At 38.1% G+C, this 18,960-nt stretch overlaps 1 protein-coding gene across 1 annotated transcript; it reads left to right on the forward strand.

Moving 5' to 3' along the window:
- Positions 1-13,163: 13,163 nt before the first annotated feature.
- On the forward strand, positions 13,164-18,772 carry LOC113312641 (small RNA 2'-O-methyltransferase-like). Its single transcript, XM_026561380.1, has 10 exons — positions 13,164-13,230; positions 14,240-14,567; positions 14,674-14,763; positions 14,885-15,336; positions 15,607-15,840; positions 16,149-17,077; positions 17,166-17,317; positions 17,495-17,611; positions 17,728-17,865; positions 18,098-18,772. The coding sequence occupies exons 2-10, from the start codon at positions 14,301-14,303 to the stop codon at positions 18,506-18,508; spliced, it is 2,790 nt and encodes a 929-aa protein (XP_026417165.1). The 5' UTR covers positions 13,164-13,230; positions 14,240-14,300; the 3' UTR covers positions 18,509-18,772.
- The last annotated feature ends 188 nt before the right edge of the window (positions 18,773-18,960 follow it).

Below are 18,960 nucleotides of genomic sequence, written 5' to 3' on the forward strand. Positions count from 1 at the left end.
CGCGCGTCTGTTCTTCCATCTCACGCAACAAAGCAACAAAATTGTTGGTTTGCCCATTCGTTTTTCATGTTTGCTGAGTCCATAGTGGGAGAAATTTGATTTGTTCATTCCATTGGAACTGCTCTAAGTGGGTGTCTATATCAGTTATAACCCGTGGTTTAGGTGGACACACTATATTAAGAAGGAAAACCTAAGTCACAAAGTCTCATAAAATATAGAAGTTCTTCTTCTTCACTAGAAGTTAATCCCAAAAAGCAAAAGAAAAAATTATTTGCTTCACAAAAATGTGAACTTTTTTCTTTTTGAAGTTATTCTGAAATTATGTTCCAAAACAAACTTTGAACTTTTTCTAAAGTTGAAAAGTAACTTCTTAAGTTGTATCCAAGCATGAGAAATGTCTTTCTTTTTGCTTCAAAGAGTTTCCAAGGTTTAGCTGAAAAATAAAGATTAGCTAACCGAGAGATCGTGAACAAGAAACTTCAAAAAATTCGTATTTCTGTTGAATTTTTTTTCAACTATGTGGACAAGCACAAAATTCCTACGGAGGATGTTGAAATAATGAATGCACAACAAGTTAAAGAAATCGATGAAAGATGTTATAGTTATAGTTACTTTACTTTTATTTTAATGAAATTGTTATTTATTTGAATAAAATGTAATTTTCGGGTTCAAGTTAAATGTCTTTTTTACCGCTAGCAGCTTAGACTACACCACTTGATCTTATGATACCAATATCCGTCTTCTATAATTAAATGGTAGTGTTAATTGAAATTTAATGATGAACGTTCATTCTAATATATTTTTCATTAATAAAGCAATAACAATTACAAATGTAAACTACAAATTTCCCCGACCATTAAAGATCCATCCCGCCGTTCTTTGATTAAGAGTGTCATTTAACAAAACATAAAACTGATCGGTTTGAATCTCAGTACTAGGTGAGTAAAATCAAAAGAATCATCTCCATAACCATGAAAAGTAACCTAAGTGGGTAAAATATTGATATAGTTGAGGCAATTAGGATAGAAATAGTACATTACCAAGCTGCTTCAATATTCAAGCCACCATCAAGATTTTGTACCTAATTTGTTTCCATGTCAGTGCCTCCATATTCATCGGGTGCTAGTTTAGTCTCTTGCACAATATTTGAGGTAGAGCGATGACTTTCACGACTTTAAGACTTCTTTGACTTCCATGGGTTGGCCCTTCATCACAAAAAGTTGAACCTTCACCGCCAAAAGGAAAACCTCCACCACCAAGAGTGGAACCTGCACCACAATGAGTGGAAGAACCTAGAATAGTTTCAAACATCATGTTATCCCTTAATTGGTTAATCTCTTACAAGTGGAATGCATGTAATCTTTGTACTAGATAATACTCATTGAACCTACCATGATATTGCTCAGGTGTAGCTTGTACCCCCAATATGGATCAGCCTGATCGATACTTTGAGAAGTAATTGAAACTATAATAGTATCTCTTTGGGGAGATATAAAAACCCCAAGAAAATGTTGGTATAGCTAACGCTGAAACTTTTTGGCTATTGGGATACAAAAAGGTGGTAAGGATTAGTGGTGGAGGTTTGGAATGAAGAAAATCATCATTGAGTGAAAACCTACCTAAAGCTGGCATATTGGTCCCACCAAAATTTGTGGTTGCATGGATATATAATTAGGATAGAAGACCTTCTTAAATCAATCAAGTTAAATAGTTTCATCGCGAGGTATACCTAGATCAACTCTTCCCACATTCCTTAAAAATCTAACCAATCATCATGATATTTATCCACTTGAAAGGGGGTTGACGTCTTTTGTTTTTCTTTCTTGTGTAGCCGAAGAAGGTGTCTTTTGCCAAAGTATTAAACACATTTTCCAGAAATAGGATTATGTTATGTTTAGTTGTAGCTTCCTCTATGATTCTATATTTTGATACTCTTCAAATGTTTCATATGACATGGCAATAATGTTAAGGTTTGTTCTACACAGTTATTGAACCCTCTGAATATGGGAAATGTTTTGACCCTCATGAATCTTACGTGGAAACCAATTACATGTTTCGTACTTCTATATGACTAGAAAAATATTGCTTTTATTGCGAAGATAAGGTTCACCAACACGGAAGTATGTATACCTGCAATACTGAAAATAGTAACACCAACACGTTTTAGTACATTAACATTTATAAAAGCAAAATAAACATAAATAAATATGGAAATGAATTGTGTTTTTTACCTCCAATACTCCCAAAAATTGTTCAAGCTTGGTTTGGAGCCCTAGCAGTAACCGAGGCTTATGTACATTTCGACTAAAATTGCAGACCCTCAGCCATATAAATATTGGTGCTATCTTTAAATCTTCCAACAGTTCGAGAAAACCAAGTCATCTCACTGAGCTAGCATTTGTAATGTCCTACTACATATAACAAAAACCCTCATTCCAGCTTACTGAAATGTTCAGGGAGAAAATATTTCCTGTTCGCTTATTTTTTTTCATTTTCAGAATAACGCGCTTTAAAAAACTCTTCAACATAAACACCCTTATTATGCGGGATTTTACTCTTGTGTGGTTTGGGTTTCCTTCTTCACCAACATAGTATAATTGAAGTCGCTATTTCCATTTTTGTTTTGAGTTCTTTTTTGATTGGTTAAGTGGAAGTAAATCTCCATCACATGACATTCCCATCAACATGTACATATCTAATAATATAATTTTTATAAAAAAAAACGTTCATAATTGTTTTTCAATAATTAGGAGTATCTTCACGAATGAATGCAGGAAAAATATTTGAATGCTCGCCCGTGTGATCTACTAGACATGTATTACCGAATAACACCCTTTGACGAGAGATATGGGCTAGAGATATTTAGAAAACTCTCGTTTTCTGAATTATATGAAGCAAGTAGTCAAACATCTAGAGATACTTAGAAAACTCGTGTTTTCTGAATTATATGAAGCTAGTAGTTGATGAGTGCCAAATATTGTATATATTTATCCCTTTCTGTTGGCATTTTAACTCATCTTTTGTGCATTAATTCTACATTTTATCCCATATTCTGTATTTTCATTGTTTTCAAGAATAAATATTTTTATTAACTAATTTTGCATTTTTAGGTAATAAATAAAGTTTGGATGAGTCGCGGAGCGAAAAGAGCAGAAAAGTAGTGAAAAGCCGGGAGAAATTACGCAAGGAAGCCGCGAAGAATGGTGCGCACAACCTCATTTTCTACACACAAAAGCGCCTCCGTTCTCAGCCATCAGATCAGTTCTCAGAAGCATCCGACGGTCGCTCCTGCATAGAGCATCAAAATCTGAAGTCTCTGCCAAGCACCACAACGCTGAAATTCCAAGCCTTCAGATTAGATGGTAGTTGAATCCAACGGTCGCTCCCTTGCTGTGCATCAAAGTTTGATATCTCCGCCTAACACTACAACACCTAACTCCATCTGGAATCGTTGATTTTGTTGTATCATATAATCTGACGGTCGCTACAAGCTTCACTTCACATCACCATCCGATCCACCTACCAGCTTCGCATCTCGCGTCCCATCTCACGAAACATCAAACTCGATACACTCGCCTAACACCCTAGCAACCGAACCATTTAACCTCAACCAAACATCTCCTCCTTCCTCTCCATCGACCTCACCCCCTCTGCAGAGACACCATGTCCTGCCACCATCTTCTTCACCTCCACTGCCACCACCACACCGCCACCAAACACCACCATACCACCTCCGTCATCATCCTACACGTGATTGAACACCTTCCCCCATCATTCTAGCCCTTTATCCCATCAACTCATTACCTAACCTAAACCCTAGGTTATGGATTGATGGATTAACGTGTGCTAGAGAAGCAATTGAAGGCATGGAGAGGTATAGAAGGACAAGTAGAGTAATGGGTCGAGCTCAATTTGATGTGGCTACATCAAATTAGGTGAGTAATCACCAACCCTAGCTCTGTCAGTTTGGGGATTTTTGGGTGAAAATTGGGGAAAACCCTAATGATGTAATTGGGGGTATAAATAGACTGTGGGTGTGTTGTAGAAACCATGCTTGGAATAGCCAGCATCCAGGACTTTCATGTCCTGTTAATTGTTATGTTTGTGTTTATTGTTAATGTTTGTGTTAATTGTTATGTATGCTTGGAATAGCCAGCATCCAGGACTTTCATGTCCTGTTAATTGTTATGTTTGTGTTTATTGTTAATGTTTGTGTTAATTGTTATGTATGTTTGGATTAGCCGACATCCAGGACTTTCATGTCCTGTTAATTTCAGTTCACATGTTAATTTCAGTTCATGTCTGTTAATGTTGTTCCTTTTTAGTTCAATTTGCTGTTCTGTTAAATGTTCATTGTTAGTTCAGTTTCATGTTCATGTTACTTGTGTCCTGTTATGTTGTATCCTGTTAGTGTTTCTGTTAAATGTTCATTGTTAGTTCAGTTAGTTGTGTTCATGTTTGTTGTTGCTCACTGTCAGTTACATGTTCATTGTTGTGTTTAATTTGCTGTCACATTTGATGAAATGCTAGGCTAGATATCTTAGAAGCGTTGTGCTGATTGTGCAATGGAAGAAATCAGTGCTCATAGCAAGCTGATTTTCTTGCCATTCCTTGTGTATGCTTAGGTTGCACTGAGTTGATTGAGTAGTGGGGAGAAACTAGTGCTCACTAGTGACAATGAGCAAGCTAGTTCTCTTCCCACTCTAGAAGAATGCCTTAGTTTTGCTCCATTTCAGTTTCACCATCATTCCTGCCCTTGGCCTTAGGCCTTGGTTTGTTTTATCATTTTTCTTTGATGTCTAGTATTTGCTTTGTTTAGTTCTTGCATTGTTCTCTGCTTGTTTTTTCTTTACTGTCTTCACTGTTTTGTTCACTGCCATCTTTTCTTTCTCACTTGCCTTGCACTGCTGCATTGTTTTTCTTCATTTGTTTTTGCTTCACTGCCAGCTCTGCTTTCTTCTCTTGGCCTTGTGCTGCTGTGCACTGCTTGTGCAGCTGCAGCTGCTGCTGCAACCCTGTTGCTGCTGCTTTCTTTCTTTCACTGCATTGCCTTGCTGCTTTGAATTCCCCTGTTGTGCAGCACTTGTGCTGCTGCTGCATCATACTATTTGCCCTGCTTTGCCTTTCATTGCCTTGTTTTGCCCTGCTGTAGCTGCTTTCATTGCTTAGGCTGCTGCTGCTACTTGCACTGCTTGTGCAGCTGCTGTGCAGTCTTGCTACTGCTGCTGCCTCTCCAAGCCAACTAAGCCCAAGTTCAATTCAGTGAAGCCCAAAGGCCTAGTTCATTAGCCAAGCCCAATACATTTCATTCCAGAGGGCCCAAAGCCAAATTACAGTGAAAGATCACTTCACTGTTAGGGTGAAATTGAGCCCAAAGCTCAATCAAAGGCCCAAAGCCCATTTGCACTTCAAAGACTAACTGAGCCCAAACTCAGTTCATTTTATTGAAACAAACCCATTAAGCCCAATTGAAGCCAAAAAGGCTTCATACCCCAATAGCAATTTAGGAACCCAATTAGCTAGAACACTCCAAAACACACCCGATCTCTGTGGATCGACCCGTACTTGCACGAGCTACAAATGACGACCGTGCACTTGCGGTATTACTGTAGGCCCCCGTTTTTATCGCTTCAATTATACACATCTCCGGGCCCACCAAGTTTTTGGCGCCGCTGCCGGGGATAATTTTTATACACCTTTTCAAAGCCTACCAAGTTTTTGGCGCCGCTGCCGGGGAATGTTTTGCATTTAAATATAATATCTTTTACAAGCCTAACAAGTTTTTGGCGCCGCTGCCGGGGATTGGTGCTGTGTTTTTCTTTTTGTTTTATTAGCTATTTTTGCATTTCATTGCATAGCATTTGCATCTGCATCTGCTTCACTTCATTTGCTGTTGGACCTGCTGTTCTGAACCTGTTTTTCTCTGCTGGGACGCCACCAAGGAAAAGAACCAAAACCCAACTGGGTTTTTGCAACAATATCAGAGCAGCTGGGCTGTGCTTAAAAGGTAACCCATTTAAGAGAACCCGAATTGTGGGCTTCCAATTTTTAATTGTGGGCATGTAATATTAAAGCCAATTTTTGGGCTTCTCTTATTTTCTGTTGGGTTTGTAATAATTTATTTTTGGGCTTGTTGTTTAATTTGTGGGCTTGTATTTATTTTGTGTGGGCTTGTTTAAATTCTTCCATTGGACTTGTATTTTGTATTCTGGGTTTAAACCCAGCTGATAACCGATTGTGGGCTGCTTCCTTCCATTTCATTAGAGGCTTGCACAGTGGGCTTGCTCCCATTCAAAAACCAAATTTTATTTTCTTTGTTAAAAAAAAAAAAAAAAAAAAACAAAATTTTCTTTTGCTCCCAATTTCAAAAACCAAAAATTTCTCCCATAAAAACCAAAGTTTTCCAAATGTCTCCCGACAAAACCAAATTTTTCCCAAAAAGTCCAATCCCATTAAAAAAAAAAAAACCAAATTTCTTGTAGATAATGTTAAAATTCCTTTTGTATATATTTTGTGCTCATCCATTGTGACTCTGAAATATGTTGGATTTTTGCCTTGAATAACGGAGTTTTAATTCTGCTTTCGCCGAAATCGGGTATTCTCTCTCCTTTTACTCTACTCAGCATGTCCCTTTCCATATGTTGCATTTTAATTCTTTCCATATTTTGAAACATTGAGGACAATGTTTAGTTTAGGTTTGGGGGTATAGAGTAGATACCACGATAATATGCTATAATTGAAAACGAACTCCTTCTTCTTTTTGAAAAAATTGAAAAATTCCAAAAAAAAATTGAAAAATCAAAATTAAAAAAATTAAAAAATGAAAAAATCATAAAAATGGAGCTCATTTACCTTGAAATGTTGACTCTTGTGCAAATATGTATTTTTATTAGGAGTCTTAGTCTAGATATTTAGGCACCCTGATTCTAGCACAATTCACATAGTGATAAGAAATTTGCACGCGCACGATCTACCAATACATGTATGGCCTCGATCTTCAAGGTGTTTGATAGGAAGTTACGATTGCCAATCACTTTAGAATACTGAACGAAACTTGACTAGCTTGTTCTTTGGTTGGTTGGGATAGAAGGTGGAGGTTACATTAAGAAAGACAACCATCGAATTTAACTGGGTGCATCAAAAAGGGCTACCTCTTGCAAAGTGTCATGTAATTTTTATTTCCTGTTGTATTTGTATCAAAAGTGTTTCCTTGTTCTAAAAAAAAAAAAAAAAAAAAAAAAAAAAAAAAAAAAAAAAAAAAAAAAAAAAAAAAAAAAAAAAAAAAAAAAAAAAAAAAAAAAAAAAAAAAAAAAAAAAAAAAAAAAAAAAAAAAAAAAAAAAAAAATCAAGTATTTATCAATTCCATCATCTCTTGTTCCAAAAATAAAAAGAGATTTGTCAATGTAAATAAGAGTCATGTAAATAGTCATCTTTTGTTGTTTCGTTGTAATAAGCAAGGAGGGTGTATGCCATTGATGTACAACGCGAGAAATTGTGAAATACCTCCAACTCATTCACAATTCTCGTAAAGTCCGGACAGCTAGCTAGATTTCGACCTCAGTTCGTAGCCTGAGAAACTATCTCTTGGTGATTAGTAGTCATGACTTCAGATCTTTCTTTACACATGTGTAGATACACTTTACACTCTTATCACATGTCTTTATTTGTTATCAGTGCTAGGATTGTGCCTTCGATAGCTAGATTGACATCTCCATTTTGCTGTGAGCTTAACTGTTTTGCACATGTCACGTTTGATGGAATATGAGCTTATATTTTGCCCTTAGGTTTTGTAGGCACACCTCTGGTAAACCTTCACGAGACTTCAACTCGTCCACTAGGGACACTTAGTGGTTTAAAAGGCTTAGTGCATACGCTAAATGCATTCGAGAGACCAGCGACAGTGGTATAGTTAGGATTTCCTTAGTTTTGTTTTACTTGAGGACAAGTAAAATTCAGGTTTGGGGGTATTTGATGAGTGCCAAATATTGTATATATTTATCCCTTTCTGTTGGCATTTTAACTCATCTTTTGTGCATTAATTCTACATTTTATCCCATATTCTGTATTTTCATTGTTTTCAAGAATAAATATTTTTATTAACTAATTTTGCATTTTTAGGTAATAAATAAAGTTTGGATGAGTCGCGGAGCGAAAAGAGCAGAAAAGTAGTGAAAAGCCGGGAGAAATTACGCAAGGAAGCCGCGAAGAATGGTGCGCACAACCTCATTTTCTACACACAAAAGCGCCTTCGTTCTCAGCCATCAGATCAGTTCTCAGAAGCATCCGACGGTCGCTCCTGCATAGAGCATCAAAATCTGAAGTCTCTGCCAAGCACCACAACGCTGAAATTCCAAGCCTTCAGATTAGATGGTAGTTGAATCCAACGGTCGCTCCCTTGCTGTGCATCAAAGTTTGATATCTCCGCCTAACACTACAACACCTAACTCCATCTGGAATCGTTGATTTTGTTGTATCATATAATCTGACGGTCGCTACAAGCTTCACTTCACATCACCATCCGATCCACCTACCAGCTTCGCATCTCGCGGCCCATCTCACGAAACATCAAACTCGATACACTCGCCTAACACCCTAGCAACCGAACCATTTAACCTCAACCAAACATCTCCTCCTTCCTCTCCATCGACCTCACCCCCTCTGCAGAGACACCATGTCCTGCCACCATCTTCTTCACCTCCACTGCCACCACCACACCGCCACCAAACACCACCATACCACCTCCGTCATCATCCTACACGTGATTGAACACCTTCCCCCATCATTCTAGCCCTTTATCCCATCAACTCATTACCTAACCTAAACCCTAGGTTATGGATTGATGGATTAACGTGTGCTAGAGAAGCAATTGAAGGCATGGAGAGGTAGAGAAGGACAAGTAGAGTAATGGGTCGAGCTCAATTTGATGTGGCTACATCAAATTAGGTGAGTAATCACCAACCCTAGCTCTGTCAGTTTGGGGATTTTTGGGTGAAAATTGGGGAAAACCCTAATGATGTAATTGGGGGTATAAATAGACTGTGGGTGTGTTGTAGAAACCATGCTTGGAATAGCCAGCATCCAGGACTTTCATGTCCTGTTAATTGTTATGTTTGTGTTTATTGTTAATGTTTGTGTTAATTGTTATGTATGCTTGGAATAGCCAGCATCCAGGACTTTCATGTCCTGTTAATTGTTATGTTTGTGTTTATTGTTAATGTTTGTGTTAATTGTTATGTATGTTTGGATTAGCCGACATCCAGGACTTTCATGTCCTGTTGATTTCAGTTCACATGTTAATTTCAGTTCATGTCTGTTAATGTTGTTCCTTTTTAGTTCAATTTGCTGTTCTGTTAAATGTTCATTGTTAGTTCAGTTTCATGTTCATGTTACTTGTGTCCTGTTATGTTGTATCCTGTTAGTGTTTCTGTTAAATGTTCATTGTTAGTTCAGTTAGTTGTGTTCATGTTTGTTGTTGCTCACTGTCAGTTACATGTTCATTGTTGTGTTTAATTTGCTGTCACATTTGATGAAATGCTAGGCTAGATATCTTAGAAGCGTTGTGCTGATTGTGCAATGGAAGAAATCAGTGCTCATAGCAAGCTGATTTTCTTGCCATTCCTTGTGTATGCTTAGGTTGCACTGAGTTGATTGAGTAGTGGGGAGAAACTAGTGCTCACTAGTGACAATGAGCAAGCTAGTTCTCTTCCCACTCTAGAAGAGTGCCTTAGTTTTGCTCCATTTCAGTTTCACCATCATCCCTGTCCTTGGCCTTAGGCCTTGGTTTGTTTTATCATTTTTCTTTGATGTCTAGTATTTGCTTTGTTTAGTTCTTGCATTGTTCTCTGCTTGTTTTTTCTTTACTGTCTTCACTGTTTTGTTCACTGCCATCTTTTCTTTCTCACTTGCCTTGCACTGCTGCATTGTTTTTCTTCATTTGTTTTTGCTTCACTGCCAGCTCTGCTTTCTTCTCTTGGCCTTGTGCTGCTGTGCACTGCTTGTGCAGCTGCAGCTGCTGCTGCAACCCTGTTGCTGCTGCTTTCTTTCTTTCACTGCATTGCCTTGCTGCTTTGAATTCCCCTGCTGTGCAGCACTTGTGCTGCTGCTGCATCATACTATTTGCCCTGCTTTGCCTTTCATTGCCTTGTTTTGCCCTGCTGTAGCTGCTTTCATTGCTTAGGCTGCTGCTGCTACTTGCACTGCTTGTGCAGCTGCTGTGCAGTCTTGCTACTGCTGCTGCCTCTCCAAGCCAACTAAGCCCAAGTTCAATTCAGTGAAGCCCAAAGGCCTAGTTCATTAGCCAAGCCCAATACATTTCATTCCAGAGGGCCCAAAGCCAAATTACAGTGAAAGATCACTTCACTGTTAGGGTGAAATTGAGCCCAAAGCTCAATCAAAGGCCCAAAGCCCATTTGCACTTCAAAGACTAACTGAGCCCAAACTCAGTTCATTTTATTGAAACAAACCCATTAAGCCCAATTGAAGCCAAAAAGGCTTCATAGCCCAATAGCAATTTAGGAACCCAATTAGCTAGAACACTCCAAAACACACCCGATCTCTGTGGATCGACCCGTACTTGCACGAGCTACAACTGACGACCGTGCACTTGCGGTATTACTGTAGGCCCCCGTTTTTATCGCTTCAATTATACACATCTCCGGGCCCACCAGTAGTCAAATATCTAATCCGTGGGTATTATCTGAGTATTCGGGAAAAAGCATAATATTTGGTAAAGAACGGGAAATCCTTTAGTAGATCTACTTGTTGTTAATAGGTCGGTAAAAGTATTATTCCAATAAATAAGTCTTTATAAAGTTCATTAATATCTGAACTCATCAGTTTACCCCCATCTATTAGAATGGTCTGTCTCAATTCGGAGGAAAGGACTGGTAGTAAACACAAAGCCACCAATCCTGGTTCCACATTTGTTCGAATAAAATTCTTAGCTAATTCCATGCGTCTAACCTAAAAATTTAGCGCGGGGGTGATCTACTAGACATGTATTACCGAATAACACCCTTTAATAGGAGATATGGGCTAGAGATATTTAGAAAACTCGTGTTTTCTGAATTATATGAAGCCAATAGTCAAACATCTAATCAGTGGGTATTACCTGAGTATCCGGGAAAAAGCATAATATTTGATAAAAGAACGGAAAATCCGTTAGTAGATCTACTTGTTGTTGATAGGTCGGTAAAAGTATTGTTCCAATATATAAGTCTTCTATAAAGTTCATTAGTATCTGAACTCATCAGTTTATCCCTATCTATTAGAATGATCGGTCTCAATTCGGAAAAAAAAACCAGTAGTAAGCAAAAAACCACCAATCATGGTTCCACTTTTTTCGAATAAAATACTTAGCTAATTTCGTGCGTCTAACCTAAAAATCCTTTATTCTTTTAGTTTTTCTATCTTAGCATTCATTACCCGTGGGCCCTTCTAACCCCAATTTTTCCATTCTACCAATTTGCATAATTTTGCATATCATATATTTCACATATACCTAACTTGAATCTATATGCCAATCACCAAGTGGTCCGGTGGTAGGCATGCTCCCTCCCACTGCGGAGGTAGGGATTCTAACCCTATAATTGCCAGAATTCCACTCCAATTTAAGGAGCTTGGATGTAATCTAGGGACCATTTGTTTAGGGTATCAAAAAATAGACAAACTTAAATCTATATAAAACTAAAAAAATTGAATAAAAAATTTAAATTAGAGACGAAAAATACTTACCGCATTTGAAATCTTGAAAATAGAATGTAATTTTAATCTTCCACTAACTTTAAAATTTATCTTGAATCATCTGAGTCATATGGTTTTTAGGTGTTATAAAATAAAAATTCCACCAAGGATATATTCATACTCTTTTTTTTAACAACAGAAGGAAGGAACTCGGCTGCGAACTCAGACCACTCACCTCTTAGTTTAAATGAATTAACTCGCTATTGATGACTATATATGTGTACAAGGAATACACTAGGATCAGCATGTTGTCTATAATTTCTGAACTTATGTTCTTTATCCTGATTCCAGTTTACTATCGGGTGTTGCTTGATGCTTTGTCTTTTCTGTTTCTTTGTGAAAAATTTAGTACAACAAAAAATTTGGAGAAATATGGGGTTATGTGAAAGAATTTGGAAAACAAATACAGAAAAGTTGGAGAAGGTGTAAAGAAATATGTAAAGAAATAAGAAGAATGTGTGCGTATTTATAGGAAGTAGTTGATCGACCATCAGAGATAAAAATCCATTAATCGGAGACATAACAACGACAAAGACTTTTTCACTGGCGAAGAGATCCTGCCGCTTAGATCATTTCCTGTAATAGCGCAACAAGTTTTCCACACCACCTGAAATAGGAAATATAAAAAATTTAACCATGATACGTGGGAGTCGGCCTTATTAACACTTTATTCTTGTGGGTCACTGCTACATAAAGAAATAGATAACAAAACTAGTCATAAAAATCCAAGGTGATTAAACTTGTGGTACAAAAACCCCGTTCAAATGTTGGGATCTATTAAAACTCTATCTTAAACAAAACTGATACAAAAACCCCAAATTTTTAAAAATTGATACAAAAACCCCAAATTTCAATGGGGTTTTTTGTGTTACTTTTGTTTTTTGGGATTTTTGTGTTATTTTTGTTTTGATGGATTTTTTGTGGATGGATAGTGACATCTTTGGGGTTATAACTCACGAACCGAATAAATAAAGATAAAAGTTTCACCTAAAACTAATCTGCAACCCCTAATGTGGCAATCTCTAATCTAACAAATCTTAATTTTAGGAGGCATGACAGTATAGAACTTGATCCCAGCATTGGAGATGCTTAAAAAACAGTTTTACTTTCATTCTGGTTGCCAAACACCACGTATGCGTTTTTCGAAAATTGAATATGAATGCTTAGAGCTCACTGACGAATGTCATCCATAGCCTCCTTTCATGACAATTCCGAATCCACCACTTCAAGCTGTTAATGGGGATACTATCCACATGAGCTGAAATAAAAGAGAAAAAAATTAAGGTGTTGAACACCCACATTATACAAGGAAAATCCTAGCACTTTCCTCTTCTGTGACCCACTTAGATTCCCAGGTGGGACCCGCCAATGTCGACCTTTTCCCTTTAAAGTAGAGAGAAAATAAAAGCCCGTTTCAGTAGTCACCCACATCCACACTGTCCGAAGAACTGAGCGGAGGAAGCGAGAAGAAACCAAAAAAAAATTGAGGTAAAAACCCTAAATCCCCAACTTGAAATTCCAAGAAATTTTCAATCTTTTGGTAAAATTTTGAAGAAATCTTAAAACCCCTAAATTTGGTTTAGGGTTTAAGTAAGGTTTTAGGGGTTTAACATTGTTGAATTTTGATTGTTTTTCTTTGACATGCAAGATGGTTTCTTTAAGGTTAAACAATCCTTGCTTGTTAGAACGACCAAAGATTACGATCTTTTCATGTTTTCAACCAATGCAAGTAGATTTCTTTTTCGTCCTCTCTTTTAAAAACTAGGGTTTGATTATGATTTAGTAGTATTGATGTATAGAGCTCAGATCTTTGTGTTGTTTCTTTAAACTGCAAGATGATGGTGGTGGTTGTGGTTACTATTGGTGGTGGTTGTGGGTGCTGTTGGTGGTGGTGGTTGTAGTTGTGGGTGGTGGTGGTGGTGGTGATGATGGTGATGGGTGATAGTTGGACCTGCATGGACCACCACTACTCACCACCAACACCCATTAACACTCACCACCACTTACCACCAAAACCCATCAACACTCAGCACCACCACCAATACTCACCCACCAGCACCACCACCACCAACAACATCAAAATTGTGGGTAAATTGGGGTGTTGCTTGTTTGACTATGGGGCAATGTTCTTTCTTTACACCTACTAGCCCTAAATTATAATGGTGGTGGTTGGTATCATAGCAAGTGACCTACATTGTTAGTGCTGGTGGATATTGGTGGTGGGTGGTGGTGGTCCATGCAGACCCAACTATCACGCATCACCACCACCCACCATGAGGAAACGAGATAATAATCTTGTGTAGAAATGGTGTTTTGAACGAATGCTTGAGAGTACCAAACCAATGTAGGTCACTTGCTTTTCCCGTCTTAGTAATTGATAAAAATAAAACTAAGGTTTGAGTAGAAATCTTTATCATAAAGTATGAGATCTTTTTGTTGTTTTTCTGGAATGGCCTAATGGGTTATAGTTTTGACTGATTTTAGTTTCCTCTAACAGGTAGTGGAGGTGGTATTTTGATTTTGTGGTTATAAGCATTTAAATACGTTGAAGAGGACTAATGGGAACTGAATCGGTTGTGCCCAAGAAGGCACCACTACCTACTCCTAAAGCTATTATACACCAAAAATTTGGTACCAAGGCGGTTTACAAGACAGAAGAAGTGAAAGAATCTGCACAAAATGTTTGCCCAGGGTTAGCCATTCCACAACAAGGTCCTTCTTTGTTTCGCTGCACTTTGGAGCTTCCTGATGTGGCTGTTACTTCAGAGGTCTGCAAAAGAAAGAAAGATGCTGAGCAGTCTGCTGCACAGATTGCTATCGACAAGGTATATATATTTTTTTTTATTTGATTCTTTACTGTTTTAATTTGAATGTTATTTGTAGTTGCAAAGATTGTTTTGTAATTCTTCTTATGTTTCTGGTATTATGCAGCTTGGTATCAAGACAGGGACAAATGAACTGACTGTAAAAGAACTATGTGATGAATTAGTCACTCGTGTGTCTTATGTATTTTCAGACGAGGTTTGTGACGTTTGTCTTTATTTTTTGGTTTAACGGTCAGTATTCTAAATGGGAACCATGTTGTTTAGCATAATTCTCATTCTGATTTTATCTATTCTGTATTTTGAATTATGTGGTACAGTTTCTTCCATCACCCCATCCGCTGACTGGCCACTTAAGAGCTGCATTAATGAGAAGAGGTCATCTCAAGGGTTTGGTTCCTGCGTCTATTCTTGCTGCATGTGATCAGAAGGTTAATAATTTATGCAAATCCATCAATCGCAAAGTGGAAACTGATCACTTGCTAAGTATCCCGCTTATCATGAAGGCTGCTACATTATCTGGTTCTGTAGCCACTGATGAGGGAAAGCTCTGGATTCGGAAGCAGAACCAGTACTCCCCCGAGACTATTGAGGCTGTAAATAATGGGAATCCTTCAACAGAAAACATTTGTGTTCAAGCCATACGCATACCTTGCTCACTTGAGAAGCCTGTCCAGCCGCTGTCTCTTAATATTTCTTCCAAGGAATATTACGTTGATGTCATTGCAGAAAAATTAGGTGTTGCAGATGCTTCTCATGTTCTTCTCTCCAGGTGGGTTGAACAAATAAACTACAGAAGCATTTTGTGGTTGGTTTACATTTATCTAACTATTGGTGGACCCCAACTTTTTGAGCATTCTTGACCCATCACCGCTAAACCCAGCTCGCTGTGTTGTTTTTCTTCAAGTTTTAAAGTAGTAGTCGGGTCTATATCCTGGGAAATGCTGATGTTTTGTTGGGTCTATATGTATAGGTCAGGGAGGATAGAATCTTGTCCTTGATCTTCTAACCACGTTGCACTAACACTAATTTTTTTTTGCAGAACTATTGGAAAATCTTCATCGGAGATGAGAGTGTATTTTTCTCCGTTGGGACTTCCACTGGAATCTGATTCGACACTGGAAGATCTTTCATACGAAACAGAAACTCTCAATTTAAGGGCATCCTATTTTTCTGGTCAAAATATTCATGGAGAAGCAATCTTGGCAACTTTTGGATACACGTGGAAATGTACAGATCTTTTTCATGAAGACGTAACACTAGGTACCTATTACAGGTATCTATTCCTCTGCTTTCCACTATTTTCCCACCAATTTTATCATAGTCTCCTATAATTGCATTTAGGATCTCATGTAATTTCATTTAGGATGTGGGAATATCATGTACATGGCGTTCATCATTTTCTTCCATCTTCTTGAAACTTGCTTGTATGATTTTATTTATTAGTTTGTTTCTTTGGAAAAAAGGATGTGGATTTTAGCTAAATGTCTTCATGTATCAAAATTTACGACTGTTTTATATTTATTTCCTAAAATGTTTCCAGCTTATCGTCATTGCTTATTCTTGATGAAACTGTTTATCCAGGATGCTTGTTGGTAGGCTACCTGATGGGGGTTACAAGTTATCTAGAGATGCAGTAATCGCAGCAGACTTACCCACAGCATTCACTACACGTACAAACTGGAGAGGTTCCTATCCTAGGGATCTTTTATCTACATTCTGCCGCCTGCATTGGCTACCTGAACCTGAATTCTCTACAACTTGTGTTAATGATGCTAATCAATCTCCCACGAAAAAACAAAAAATAGAAGACACTGCAAATGGAGGTGATGTAGAGGCTAACAGCAAGGAGGGGATAATGGGTGGTGGAGCCACCTTCAAGTGTGGTGTGAAGATAGTATCCACAAGCCATGATGTGATTATGGAGTGCTTGCCTGGAGATTGTTACAAAAGGCAGGGTGATGCAGTACAGAGCACTTCGTTAAAAGTCCTTTTGTGGCTGAACAAGTATTTTAAACAACTGGACCTTCCTATAGAGAAGTGGTCACCATCTGAAAATAATGCACTTGGGGTCCGTGTTTATCCAAAGAACTTTTTGAAGGCATTTGCTATCTGTGCATCCATACATACTAGGGTTCTTTCGAAGGATTCGGTGGGTCTCCTGAATCGTGTGGAGGAGCTCGTTGAGATGAATAGGCATTATAACATAGTTTCCCCACCAAAAATAGAAGGTCTTGATTCTGGAGTCTCTCCATCAAATGGGTCCCTGGTCTGCATTAGCTATGACATCTCATTGGTTAGAGAAGGAGAAGAAGACGTGAAAGAAACTCTTGAAACTTGTGAAGAATTCGAGTTTGAAATTGGAAGCGGTTTTGTGGTTCCTCAAATTGAAACATGTGTTACACAAATGTCCGCTGGTCAATCTGCTTTTTTCATCACTGAGTTGCCACATCAGCTCTTGGTTCTGAGTTCAGCTGGTGGTTGTGCAAAATCTATATCCTCGTCATCTTTAAGTGAGTTTCTTTTCTCTTTCATGTCTCCATTGTATTAGTTCCTCTATGCTCTTCTCTTTATCCTGACAAACCTGATCTCTCTTTTCAGAAAACTGTGTCTCGAAGTACTCTATCAATTTGTTGCGGGTACAAGAGCCGTTGGAGGACCGTATGGAGCAGGCATTGTTTAGTCCCCCTCTTTCAAAGCAACGGGTTGAATACGCAGTGAAACACATCAATGAGTCCTGTGCTGCAACATTGGTATGTTTTTCGTACCATTTATATTTTGTAATATTGTCCCGATTTCATACCTGCCAATGTTCTGTTTTTCTTTTACAGTCTTGGCACATAGTGAAGATTTGATTTCATACCTGCCAATGTTCTGTTTTTCTTTTAGAGTCGTGGCACATAGTGAAGATTTTTGCTTTTGTTTCTCAGGTTGATTTTGGATGCGGATCAGGTGCTCTTTTGGATTCTCTATTGGATTATCCAATAACCCTTGAGAAAATCGTTGGGGTGGATATCTCTCGTAAAAGCCTTACTCGTGCTGCGAAGGTGTGAACTGCTAACCAGTTGTTTGATTTCACATCTGAAAGCTGTTTGTCAGTTAATATACTATTCTTTACTAAACCTTTCGACTAATTGCTCTGTAACTTCGTTTATAATTGCAGGTTCTCCACTCTAAACTAAGTTCAGTGCATGGCAAAGATTCACCATTATCAAGCATCAAGTCTGCTCTGCTGTATGATGGTTCCATCACCACTTTTGACACTAGGCTGTATGGATTTGATATTGGAACTTGCTTAGAGGTATTCGATGTTCTATTTCCTTGCTTTGCACCTAAATTTAAAACCTTACTGAATTCTAGTGAGAATTCTTGTTGCCAGCCACTATTGCCTCACCATTGCTGCATCCCTGTTATAATATTTAGAAACACTTTTCTTGGTTCCGTATACACCCTCGAAAAAAATGAGATTGTTATAGTTCCATCTTTATATTTCACAACAGAATGCGATTAACGTGTTTTGGTCATATGTGCAGGTGATTGAGCATATGCAGGAGGATGAAGCATGTGCATTTGGCAACATTGCGTTGAGTACTTTCTGTCCCAAAATTTTGATCGTCTCAACTCCAAATTACGAATACAACCCAATATTACAGAAGAATTCTCGAGATGATGAAGCAGATGAGAAGAACTCCTCTCTTCCCTGCAAATTCCGCAACCATGACCACAAATTTGAGTGGACTCGAGTGCAGTTCAACTCCTGGGCTTCCGACCTAGCCTCTAGACACAACTACAGCGTCGAATTCAGCGGAGTTGGTGGGATAGGTGATGTGGAACCAGGGTTCGCCTCTCAGATTGCTGTTTTCAGGAGGAAGAGCCAATTACCAAATCTCGAAGACTTGGCCGCCCAGCATTACGAAGTTTTATACGAGTGGAGTAAAAACTAAGACAACATAACATAAATACCGATGGATCCTTTTGTGCTATAAACTTTAACCCCTAGATGTCAGCGCGATATATTATATTTGTGGAGCTAATTTGAGGTTAGAATTAGCAGGCTCTTTTACAATGTAAAAATCTAACTACATATATGTAGTTGTAAGTAAAAACGGTAAAACTAAAACCTGATGGTAATTTTGGGTATGGTTTTCGAGGCCAAGCTCAAACTATGGAAATATGGATGGATTTAACTGCTCCCTGAGCAAGTAATATATTATTAGCTAGCTTTCTTATGCTCAACTTTGGTTATGCTTTCTTGTTGTTCCAGTCTTTGTTTCTCTTGTTTTTTTTTTTTTGGTCCATACACTCCCAAGGACCACTCAAACAAGCATATGAGCTGAAATCATGGTTTTTCTGACTCATATTTGTTGATCAATAATGAGTGGGACAAGCCGACAAA

Source organism: Papaver somniferum, chromosome 1 (assembly GCF_003573695.1).
Source record: "Papaver somniferum cultivar HN1 chromosome 1, ASM357369v1, whole genome shotgun sequence".
NCBI classification, from domain to species: Eukaryota; Viridiplantae; Streptophyta; class Magnoliopsida; order Ranunculales; family Papaveraceae; genus Papaver; species Papaver somniferum.